The sequence below is a fragment of the Salvelinus sp. IW2-2015 genome, linkage group LG15 (genome assembly GCF_002910315.2).
Source record: "Salvelinus sp. IW2-2015 linkage group LG15, ASM291031v2, whole genome shotgun sequence".
Lineage (NCBI taxonomy): Eukaryota > Metazoa > Chordata > Actinopteri > Salmoniformes > Salmonidae > Salvelinus > Salvelinus sp. IW2-2015.
This window is the reverse complement of record NC_036855.1, coordinates 46,464,484-46,477,396: the sequence shown is the minus strand read 5'-3', so window position 1 is coordinate 46,477,396 and position 12,913 is coordinate 46,464,484. Positions and strand designations below refer to the sequence as shown.

At 40.8% G+C, this 12,913-nt stretch overlaps 1 protein-coding gene across 1 annotated transcript in view; it reads left to right on the top strand.

Moving 5' to 3' along the window:
- The window catches only part of LOC111973984 (low-density lipoprotein receptor-related protein 4-like), a 255,830-nt gene extending 245,810 nt beyond the window's left edge, over window positions 1–10,020 (top strand). Inside the window, 1 exon segment of the mRNA XM_024001464.2 lies at window positions 5,853–10,020. Within this exon segment, the coding sequence (XP_023857232.1) occupies window positions 5,853–6,194 (342 nt within the window). The 3' untranslated portion in view covers window positions 6,195–10,020.
- The last annotated feature ends 2,893 nt before the right edge of the window (window positions 10,021–12,913 follow it).

Sequence of the window (12,913 nt, the reverse complement as noted above, 5' to 3'; positions counted from 1 at the left end):
CGATTAATTCCATCCATATATATCCAAATTGTCCATTTATTTGGTGCCGTTGTACCAGAAAAAACACGGTCCAATTTGCGCAAAGTCACGACAAAATATCTAAAAAATTACCTCTAAACTTTGCCAAACATTTCAAAGTACTTTTGTAAATACAACTTAAGGTATTTGTAAACGTTAATAATCGATCAAATTGAAGACGGGTCAATCTGTTTTCAATACATGAGATCAACAAAACTCACGGTACTTTCAAGTCTTGCGCAACAATCAAACCAAAACACAAGATGTCACTCTACTTTTTGGTGTTTTTTTCTTTGTCATTGTTCAAATGAATAACTTCAACCTATTTCCATACACTAGCGACATCAGTGGAAGCAGTAGAACTGCGCATATAGTGATTAGAATTCTGGCCTGCCCATAATACTCATTGAACAGACAGTGACTTAAAAAAAAATAAGGTTAGTCATTTATATTTACATTTAAGTCATTTAGCAGACGCTCTTATCCAGAGCGACTTACAAATTGGTGCATTCACCTTATGACATCCAGTGGAACAGCCACTTTACAATAGTGCATCTAAATCTTTTAAGGGGGGGGGGGGGGGGGGGGTCAGAAGGATTACTTTATCCTATCCTAGGTATTCCTTAAAGAGGTGGGTTTCAGGTGTCTCCGGAAGGTGGTGATTGACTCCGCTGTCCTGGCGTCGTGAGGGAGTTTGTTCCACCATTGGGGGGCCAGAGCAGCGAACAGTTTTGACTGGGCTGGGTGGGAACTGTACTTCCTCAGTGGTAGGGAGGCGAGCAGGCCAAAGGTGGATGAACGCAGTGCCCTTGTTTGGGTGTAGGGCCTGATCAGAGCCTGGAGGTACTGAGGTGCCGTTCCCCTCACAGCTCCGTAGGCAAGCACCATGGTCTTGTAGCGGATGCGAGCTTCAACTGGAAGCCAGTGGAGAGAGCGGAGGAGCGGGTGACGTGAGAGAATTGGGAAGGTTGAACACCAGACGGGCTGCGGCGTTCTGGATGAGTTGTAGGGTGTTAATGGCACAGGCAGGGAGCCCAGCCAACAGCGAGTTGCAGTAATCCAGACGGGAGATGACAAGTGCCTGGATAGGACCTGCGCCGCTTCCTGTGTGAGGCAGGGTCGTACTCTGCGGATGTTGTAGAGCATGAACCTACAGAGGAACGGAGGAGTCACAAAAATTAGAAATAGAGATAAAATGAATCACTAACCTTTGATGATCTTCATCAGATGACACTCATAGGACATCATATTACACAATACGTGTATGTTTTGTTTGATAATGTGCATACTTATATCCAAAAAYCTTAGTTTACATTGGCRCCATGTTCAGAAATGCCTCCAAAATATCCGRAGAAATTGCAGAGAGCCACAACTAATAACAGAAATACTCATCATACACTTTGATGAAAGATACATGTTTTACATAGAATTAAAGATACACTTGTTCTTAATGCAACCGCTGTGTCAGATTTCAAAAAAACTTTACGGAAATAGCACACCATGTAATAATTTGAGACGGCGCTCAGATATAAAAAAACATTTCTCCGCCATGTTGGAGTCAACAGAAAAAACGAAATTACATCATAAATATTCCCTTACCTTTGATGATCTTCATCAGAATGCACTCCCAGGAATCCTAGTTCCACAATAAATTGTTGTTTTGTTCGATAATGTCAATTATTTAKGTCCAAGTAGCTACTTTTGCTAGGATRTGTAGTACACATGTCCAAACGCTCGCGCAGATCCATGCGAACTCGGACGAAAACTTCAAAAMGTTATATTACAGGTCGAATAAACTGGTCAAACTAAGTAGAGAATCAATCTTCAGGATGTTGTTATCATACATATCCAATAACGTTCCAACYGGAGAATTCCTTTGTGTCTCTAGAAGTAATGGAAAGCAAGACGATGTCATTTGGAATGCGCGTGACCAGGAACTGGCAATCTGCCAGACCACTGACTGAATCACCTCCAATCCGGCCCCACATCACAGTACAGGCTTCATTCAACGTTCTACAGACTGTTGACATTTAGTGGAAGGCGTAGGAAGTGAGAACAAATCCATATCTTACTGGGATTTGAATAGGCGATTTGTTGAAAATCAACCAGCCTCAGAATTTCCACTTCCGGTTTGGAAGTTTGCCTTCCATATGAGTTCTGTTATACTCACAGACATAATTCAAACAGTTTTGGAAACTTCASAGTGTTTTCTATCCAATAGTAATAATAATATGCATATATTAGCATCTGGGACAGAGTAGGAGGCAGTTCACTCTGGGCACGCTATTCATCCAAAGTGAAAATGCTGCCCCCTATCCCTAAAAAGTTAAATTATTAAAGAGTTCYCGACAATAGAGAAGAGAAGAGAGAGTGAGAGAGGAGAGCGAGATCAGGTGTGTCTRTATGTGTAAGCAAGCATGTAATTGAGTATGTGTGTGTTCATATCCACTTCATAATGTTCAGATAATTTTACAGTTCCCATACCTTCTTTTTTTTCGTAACCTGAAGTCTCTGTAAAATKTAGTACAGCCACGGTGTTATGGAGCTGTCTCGGAATAGCTGTCCATCTGTAAAGAGTTTGTCCACAATGATAAAGGCACACCTACCATCCTTCCTTTGTTGTCTTTCTACCGGATACAGTCTCTTACGGCATTTGTTTATCTCCCTTGAAAACTGGTCATTGAGACCGAATTTAGTCCCTTTAAGCTCCCTTCCTCTGCTTTTGATCAGCTCCTTTTGTTGATAGTGTTYAAATTTTGCGATGATCAGTCGGGGACCCTTGGTCTTGTCGCTCTAAGCTCCAAGTCTGTGTACTCGGTGGAAAGCCACCTTGTTTACAGTCTCTATGGGAAGTTCCAAGCGGATTGCATGAACTCTCTGATTGCCCCCTCTGGATTATTGGATGCGTCTTCGGGAATCCCCGAAAAAAATGTCATTTTCACGCATGCTACGACTTTGTATGTCTAGTAGCGACTCCGTCACCCTGTTTTCCCTAAGTAGACAATCCATGTTGGAATCGTGGATTTTTACCTTGGCTGTGAGTGTAATGTTTTCTCTTTGGAGCGTGAAAATTTCACTCTGGCTGAACTCCAAACTCCCCCCTCAGCCCTGCTGTCTCCTCACACAACTTTTCCAGTGTTGCATGGATTCCAGCCRGAGCACTAGCCTCTACCTCAATGGTAAGTAAATCGTCCGTGTCTGTAGATGAATCTGTTTTTCTTTTTTTGTCGGGTTAAAGTTATTTTTTGAGGTGATCGGATCTTTCCATGAAGGAGTATGTTGTTCCTCCATAGCGTAAAGCTGTTRGTACTCGTCGATTTCCCTCAGGATCTCCTTAGTATCCAGATTTGCTCTTTACWGCAACCAGTTGTTTTACGAAAAGATAACAATGAGTATTTCCCACGACAACGACATGTGTCTGTAGTACAGCCAGCTAGTGCTCGCGGAATCCACGCAAAAAAAAGGTACACAAACTTGCAGTCCCAGCCATAAAGGCTAACCGCGTCGATGAACTGGATGAACCAGACTTGTAGAGGTCAATTATTTTTCCTGAGGTCTTGGCTGATTTCTTTTGATTTTCCCATGATGTCAAGCAAAGAGCCCACACAAGTGGATTTTTATTTAAGTGTCACATGATCTCAGTATATATACACCTGTCCTGAAAGGCCCCAGAGTCTTCAACACCACTAAGCAAGGGRCACCATGAAGACCAAGGAGCTCTCCAAACAGGTCAGGRACAATGTTGTGGAGAAGTACAGATCAAGATTRAGTTATAAAAGWAATATCAGAAACTTTGAACATCCCACGGAGAACCATTACATCCATTATTAAAAAATGGAAAGAATATGGCACCACAACAAACCTGCMAAGAGAGGGCCACCTACCAAAACTCATGGACCAGGCAAGGAGGGAATTAATCAGAGAGGCAATAAAGAGACTAAAGATAACCCTGAAGGAGCTGCAAAGCTCCACAGTGGAGATTGGAATATCTGTCAACAGGACCACTTTAAGCCGTACACTCCACAGAGCTGGGCTTTGTGGAAGRGTGGCCAGAARAAAAGCCGTTGCTTAAAGAAAAAAATAAGCAAAGATGTTTGGTGTTCATCAAAAGGCATGTGGGAGACTCCCCAAACATATGGAAGAAGGTTCTCTGGTCAGATGAGACTAAAATKGAGCTTTTTGGCCATCAAGGAAAATGCTATGTCTGGCKCAAACCCAACAYCTCTCATCACCCCAAGAATRCCATCCCCACAGTGAAGCATGGTGGTGGTAGCATCATGTTGTGGGTATGTTTTTCATCGGCAGGGACTGGGAAACTGGTCAGAATTKAAGGAATGATGGATGGCGCTAAATACAGGGAAATTCTTGAGGGAAACCTGTTTCAGTCTTCCAGAGATTTGAGACTGGGACGGAGGTTCACCTTCCAGCAGGACAATGACCCTAAGCATGCTGCTAAAGCAACACTCGAGTGGTTTAAGGGGAAACATTGGAATGGCCTAGTCAAAGCCCAGAGCTCAATCCAATTGAGAATCTGTGGTATGACTTAAAGATTGCTGTACACCAGCGGAGCCCATCCAACTTGAAGGATCTGGAGCAGTTTTGCCTTGAAGAATGGGCAAAGATCCCAGTGGCTAGATGTGCCAAGCTTATAGAGACATACCCCAAGAGACTTGCAGCTGTAATTGCTGCAAAAGGTGGCTCTACAAAGTGGGGGGGGGGTGAAATAGTTATGCACGCTCAAGTTTTCTGTTTTTTGGTCTTATTTCTCGTTTGTTTCACAATAAAAAAAATATTTAACAYCTTCAAAGTGGTAGACATGTTATGTAAATCAAATGATACAAACCCCAAAAAAATCAATTTTAATTCCAGGTTGTAAGGCAACAAAATAGGAAAAATGCCAAGGGKGGTGAATTCTTTTGCAAGCCACTGTACACTGGAGTTGCTTACCAAGACAACATTGAATGTTCCTGAGTGGCCTAGTTACAGTTTTGACTTAAATAGTCTTGARAATCTATGGCAAGACTWGCAATGATCAGCAACCGACTTGACAGTTTGAAGAATTAAAAAATAAATAATGTGCAAATAATACATATATTTTGTGTAGGTCGTTGACAAAATAATGACATTTTAATCTATTTTAATCCCACTTTATAACACAAAATGTGGAAAAAGTTGAGGGGTGTGAATACTTTTTGAATGCACTTTCTCTATCTATGGCTGTGGATGGACCTAATAATATCATRTAATGAGGGATTGAAAAGTATGTTCTTTGTTTGGCAAACCCTTTCACTTTATGTATTGTATGTCTGACATTTTACACAGTCTTATTTTGGGGGAATTTACTGTTATCATATGTAGTCCTGAGCCCAACTCTAACCTTTTAATTACCTGGAGCAGTTTCCATATATTGTTTAGCATCCAGTCACAAAAAATCGAATAAATTGTTTCTCCATAAATGCAGTAAAGAGATGACACATTTGAGATTCCATAGTTTCCCCACTCAACACATAAGCACTGATGACAAAACTAACTGAAAGACCAGAGGACATCTCACTGAAAGCAAACTACTACTGTGCATGGGTAGAGATTTACAACAACATCCTGCTCTGGAGTGTTTGTAGTTGTTTTCTGATGAGTTATTCCAAAATGGCTGCTGTCTAACCACTGATACAGGATGAGTTTTCTACTAACTACTTATGCAGGGTCAGATATTCTTCATGCCCTCAGATGCTTTTAGGGATATGATCATCTGACCCTAGATCTGTGATTATGGTTGATGTCTACGTCGTGCGCTAGGCTAACCCTTCTACTGTGTCTTCTTTCTCCTTCCTCAGGGGGGCGGGGACAGTGGCTACACCAAGGAGAAGATCCGCATCGTGGAAGGAGTGTGTCTCCTCTCCAGCGAGGAGCTGTACTGGGAGGACCTGAAGCAGCTGAAGCCGTCGCGTGGTGGTCTGCACACATGCATGCGCACGGACACCGTGTCCCTGCAGGCCAGCAGCGCCTCGCTGGACGACGGCGAGACAGAGCAGTTGCTCCAAGAGGAGACGTCGGAGTGTTCGTCCATAAACACGCTGACCCCCGTCACCGTCACACCCCAACGCCACCCCCAACACAGCCTGCCCGACACCGGCTGGAYCCCCACACGCAAACCCTCCACCGAGAGCGAGGTGTAAGGGAGGCCTCTTGCTTCACTGCCTCTCTACTCCTACTCTTTACCCTTAGTCCTCCTGATCCCTTCAACTACACGCCCTTATACACACACACACACACCTGTATACAGTATACACATACATACAGTAAACGATACGTACTTATGCTTCAGGCCACAGTGAGTCATACACAAACTGACACTCACACAGAYAGGTGGTACATACAGACACTACAGCCACATACATACTTCATGCTACACACACACATTTATGCATGCATACAAATCTGGCATCTCCTCGGCCCGCTGGACTTCGTCCTACACACACAYATCCGCACTCTTACCACCACCCTYTCACAACCACAGACTGACTCACCGCTACCCACTTCAGGCAACAGACTGAATTACAATTTACAAGCATGCTGGAAAAAGAAAGCAAAGAATACACTTTGAGAAAAGAAATGACAAAGAGAGAAAGAAATTACATCTGGAGCCTTTTTAAAGAATGCAACCCCTCAAGGTGAGGGCCGCTTAGTTGTGTATAACATTGCATTTTTTGTGAACTTTTTGACAAAGCTAAAAACGATATACTCTCCCGCAGGAGACTATGTAACAAACTGCTCGCTCTCTCTATAATGCCACTCATCATATACCATGTCCTTATGAACTCTATTTATGAACTTTTTGTTCTTTGAGTTGGTTTTTGCTGATTTTAAAGAATGGTGAGAGTGTTGTGTAGATCTGTATTACAGTATGACCCAGTCATTCAAACCTCTATATTTATGTGCCAAAGGGTGGAGCTTCGCTACGTCTACATTTACACTAGAATAACATTTTATGAGCTATGTGCCACGAATAGGACGGACAGACAGACAGTTACCAATGGGAGAGCTCAGCAATGGGATGATCTGTTTCAAACATGTTTCACATTGTATACCTCCTCTTCTAAAACCAACCATGGACTTATCTATCTGGTCTCTCTTAACCGGTACTCTAGACAGGTCCTGGAAACTGGTACTCTAGATTGGTACTGGAAATGGGTACTCTAGACTGGTACTGGAAACTGGTACTTTAGACTGGTACAGGAAACTGCATTAACAATCGTTGAAATCYATTAATTTTAAAAATCTAAAGTAAACTGCAAGGTAACCATTTCTGGTCCTCGGGGAATAGCATTCTCGATGAAGTATAAGTGCCAAACATTTTTTTCATTTTTTTCTTTCCTCAGTTTTATATTTCTTGGAGTTTGTAAAATGTGCTTGGCGTTCTTTTATCTGTTCTGATTAAGGCTGTCATCTCTGAACCTGTAAAGCACTGTACACTTRGTGTCCACTGTTCTAGTCTAGACTATAGAATAAGCTTCAGTGTATTATGTMATTTGACAAGGTTGCCCTCTGTGAAATATACAGTGCACATACAGTGCATTCGGAAAGTATTCAGACTTATTGACTTTTCCACATTGTTAGTTTACGACCTTATTCTGAAATTGATTAAATATGTTTTTTGCCTCATCAACCTCCACACAATACCCCATAATGACAAAGAGAAAACAATTTTGTAGAAATGTTTGCATATTTTATACAAAATGTAGAACAGATGCCTTATTTACATAACTATTCAGACCCTTTGCAATAAGACTCAAAATTGAGCTCAGGTGCATACTGTTTCCATTGATCATCCTTGAGATGTTTCTACAACTTGATTGGAGTCCACCTGTGGTAAATTCAATTGATTGGACATGATTTGGAAATGCACACACCTGTCWTTATAATGTCCCACAGTTGACAGTACATGTCAGAGCAAAAACCATGCAATGAGGTCGGAGGTATTGTCCATAGAGCTCAGACACAGGATTGTGTCGAGGCACAGATCTGAAGAAKGTTCCAAAGAACACGGTGGCCTCCATCGTTCTTAAATAGAATAAGTTTGTAACCACCAAGACTCTTCCCAGAGCTGGCCKCCCGGCCAAACTGARCAATCGGGGGAGAAGGGCCTTGGTCARGGAGGTGAACAAGAACACAATGGTCACTCTGACAGAGCTCCAGAGTTTCTCTGTGGAGATGGGAGAACCTTCCAGAAGGACAACCATCTCTGTAGCACTCCACCAATTAGGCCTTTATGGTGGTAGTGGCCAGAGGGAAGCCACTCCTGAGTAAAAGGCACATGACAGCCCGCTTAGAGTTTGCCAAAAGGCACGTAAAGACTCTGACCATGAGAAACAAGAATCTCTGGTCTGATGAAACCAAGATTGAACTCTTTGGCCTGAATGCCAAGCGTCACGTCTGGAGGAAACCTGGCACCATCCTTACGGTGAAGCAAGGTGGTGGCAGCATCATGCTGTGGGAATGTTTTTCAGCGGCAGGGACTGGGATACTAGACTGGAGCGAGGGAAAGGTGCACCTTCCAACAGGACAACGACCCTAAGCACAAARCCAAGACAACGCAGRAGTGGCTTTGGAAAAGTCTCAATGTCCTTGAGTGGACCAGCCAGAGACCGGACTTGAACCTGATCGAACATCTCTGGAGAGACCTGAAAATAGCTATGCAGCAACGCTCCCCATCCAACCTGACAGAGCTTGAGAGGATCTGCAGAGAAGAATAGGAGAAACTACCCAAATACAGGTGTGCCAAGCTTGTAGTGTCATACACAAGAAGACTCAAGGTTGTAATCACTGCCAAAAGCGCTTCAACAATGTACTGAGTAAAGGGTCTGAATACTTATGTAAATGTGATATTTCAGTTTTTTTKATATACATTTGCAAAAATGTCAAACTGTTTTAGTGTTGTCATTGTTGGGTATTGTGTGTAGATTGAGGGGGGRAAATTATTTAATCTATTTTAGAATAAGGCTGTAACATAAAAATKTGGAAAAATTCAAGGGGTCTGAATACTTTTCRAATGCACCATACATTATATGAGATTACCATGAACCATATATCACGGAGGTGTTACCTTAGACAAAGAATATACCACTGGCAATTTACGGAACCATCCATATTATTCAAATAAAAACAATATATATTACATATGCAGCGTTTACCGTGAATGCAGTCTCCGCGAACWTTGGAACATTGCCTTTACATTTCAATCGCGCTGTAGTGCGGATCTTCAGCATTACGGATTGAATTTAGCCCTTAGATTAACATTGTTTTGTACTGTACAATCTGTCATGGAAATGCAGAGGGTGGGAAATAGAGCATTGCTCTGGACAGATATCAGTTTGAGTTCTCAAAACCATGTATCTTGAAGTAACTTCAAGTTCAGCAACATGCTGATTTGCTGCTAGACAGGAATTCCACAGCACTGATGCCAATGAGAGAAGGTCTTGGCAGCTATTTTACCTGAGGTCTCTGATGGTTGGATCACAGACGCATCAATCTGACCAATGCTTCAATCATTAACTACGCTAACACACAGAATCCCACCCACTCAGCGAAGGTTTCTAAGCTGTACAGATTTTACCATGCATTTTAAGCAGACAAATTGTCAAATATATTGTGTTGATTTTGTTGTATAGAGAGTATTTTGTACAAAGGGATTTCATTATTGTTTTTACTTGTATTAATATTACTCACTGGAGAAGAACATTTTTGTTTTGCTGGATTATTTAACCACTGTGTTTCCAAACATTGTAAATGATAGGGTTGCTGCCAGTTATTTAATAATGGTCACATATAACTGTTGTAAAGTTAACTAAAAGAGATATTTATGATTTCTTTGTTTGGTTGTCACTTAATGTGTAAATATGAAAAAGACTAAATGAATTTCCTGCAGTACTAACAAGCTGTGTTGTGTGATGTAGTGAATTACCCCTTTGCTATCTTTTAATATAAACTGCATTTGCATTTTAATGGAAATGTGACACACTTTTCTTGTTGTCTCACAAGTTTGAAGCGATGGATCTTCCTCTGCAGATCTTACAGAAGCCCTGAAACCCAAGGATAAAAAGGGAAAAAAAGTAACTGTCGTTTGAACGACTTAGTATCTTGTTTGAACGACTTAATTGGTGTTTTGTCTCTATTAGGCCTCATCTGTCATTCATTCAGCCATTCATTCACCGATTCCATCCATTGATATTATTATTAATTGACAGTGTTTTAGGCCTATTCGGTTGTAATTATTTAGCCTACCCCACCCATAGTAGCCTATATCTAGTTTATATTATACTTTCTCTAACATTAGGATATGTAGTTTCTATTTTGAAGGACTTGAAATGTATTAATGGATGTTTTAGGTAGGCAATACATATGCTACTGTAAAATGCATTTTTGTTTTTGGGGGGAACAGAAACACTATAATATAAATCAATTTAATTAAGCAAAAATGTCAGCAATAAATCACAAATAATAAAAGGCAGTTTCAGCTTTTCATAAATAAAAGGGAGTACTCTCAAATTAGGGCGGTCAAATAATTTGTACACCAAAGCAAGCACCAACAACCTTCACATGTGCATTGAGCGTGTGAATTGTGCTCCATAAATTAATTATAATTTTTATTAAAAAGACAAAAATTACACATGTAAAGGCTTAATTACATACAGTTGAAGTTGGAAGTTTAGATACACTTAAGTTGGAGTCATTAAAACTTGTTTTTCAACCACTCCACACATTTCTTGTTAAACTATAGTTTTGGCAAGTCGGTTAAGACATCTACTTTGTGCATGACACAAGTAATTTTTCCAACAATTGTTTACAGACAGATTATTTAACTTATAATTCACTGTATCACAATTCCAGTGGGTCAGAAGTTTACATACACTAAGTTGACTGTGCCTTTAAACAGCCTCGRAATTCCAGAAAAATTATGTCATGGCTTTAGAAGCTTCTGGTAAGCTAATTAACATAATTTTAGTCAAATGGAGGTGTACCTGTGGATGTATTTCAATCCCAGAACAACAGCAAAGGACGTTGTGAAGATGCTGGAGGAAACGGGTACAAAGTGTCTATATCCACAGTAAAACGAGTCCTATATCGACATAACCTGAAAGGCCGCTCACGAGGAAGAAGCCACTGCTCCAATACACCCATAAAGCCAGACTACGTTTTGCAACTGCACATGGGGACAAAGATCGTACTTTTTGGAGAAATGTTCTCTGGTCTGATRAAACAAAAATAGAACTGTTTRGCCATAATGACCATCATTATGTTTGGAGGAAAAAGGCATGCCGAAGAACACCATCCCAACCATGAAGCACAGGGGTGGCAGCATCATGCTGTGGGGGTGCTTTGCTGCAGGAGGGACTGGTGCACTTCACAAAATAGATGACATCATGAGGGACGAAAATTATGTGGATGTGTTGATGCAACATCTCAAGACATCAGTCAGGAAGTTAAAGCTTGGTCGCAAATGGGTCTTCCAAATGGACAATGACCCCAAGCATACTTCCAAAGTTGTGTCAAAATGGCTTAAGGACAACAAAGTCAAAGTATTGGAGTGGCCTTCACAAATTCCTCAATCACATAGAAAATTTGTGGGCAGAACTGAAAAAGCGTGTGTGAGCAAGGAGGCCTACAAACCTGACTCAGTTACACCAGCTCTGTCAGCAGGAATGGGCCAAAATTCACCCAACATTGTGGGAAGCTTGTGGAAGGCTACCCGAAACGTTTGACCCAAGTWAAAYAATTTAAAGGCAATGCTACCAAATACTAATTGAGTGTATGTAAACTTCTGACCCACTGGGAATGTGATGAAAGAAATAAAAGCTGAAATAAATAACACTCTCTACTATTATTCTGACATTTCACATTCTTAAAATAAAGTGGTGATCCAAACTGACCTAAGACAGGGAATTTTTACTTTGATTAAATGTCAGGAATTGTGAAAAACTGAGTTTAGATGTATTTGGCTAAGGTGCATGTAAACTTCCGACTTCAACTGTAAATGAATATTAATGGGAATATAGTCATAATATAAACAAGAGAAAGGAGAAGTTTAAAATGGAAAAATACAGTGCAATCGGAAAGTTTTCAGACACCTTCACTTTTTCCACATTTTGTTACATTACATCCTTATTCAAAAATGTATTAAATTGTTTTTCCTCCTCAATCTACAAACAATACCCCATAATGACAAAGCAACAACAACAAAAAACTTATTAGAAATACTTGTTTGCATAAGTATTCAGACCCTTTGCTTTGAGACTTGAACTTGAGCTCAGGCACATCCTGTTTCCATTGATCATCCTTGAGATTTTTCTACAACTTAATTGGAGTCCACCTTTGATAAAATCAATTGATTGGATATAATTTGGAAAGGCACACACCTGTCTATATAATGTTCCAAAGTTGACAGTGCACGTCAGAGCACAAACCAAGTAATGAGGTCGAAGGAATTCTCCCTAGATCTCGAGGCACAGGAGTGGGTTTTATACATTTCAGTAGAAAAGGGTGGTTCCATGACGCCGACTTAATGTCTATGCTCACATGGGCGTGGCCATTGATTTGGTTAACTTTATATGAAAAACCCATACTCTCACTTAGAAGGTTAACATCACATAACACCTTTTCACAAATAGTTTCATGTTTAATCACATATGTTTCACAATATTTAGATGTAAACCTGACAGCTGGGAAATGTACACTTTAAGAGATACAGTTATGTGTGTTTCCTGTCCTTCATGAGATCACCAAATGAAATGCACTCGTCATAACTGTCCCCTAAGTGTCCATGAACCATTTCCACATTCTCAGAAGTAGAAATATTGTTGGAGATTAGGAGTTTTGCCAAGAGAGGTACTTGGTTCTC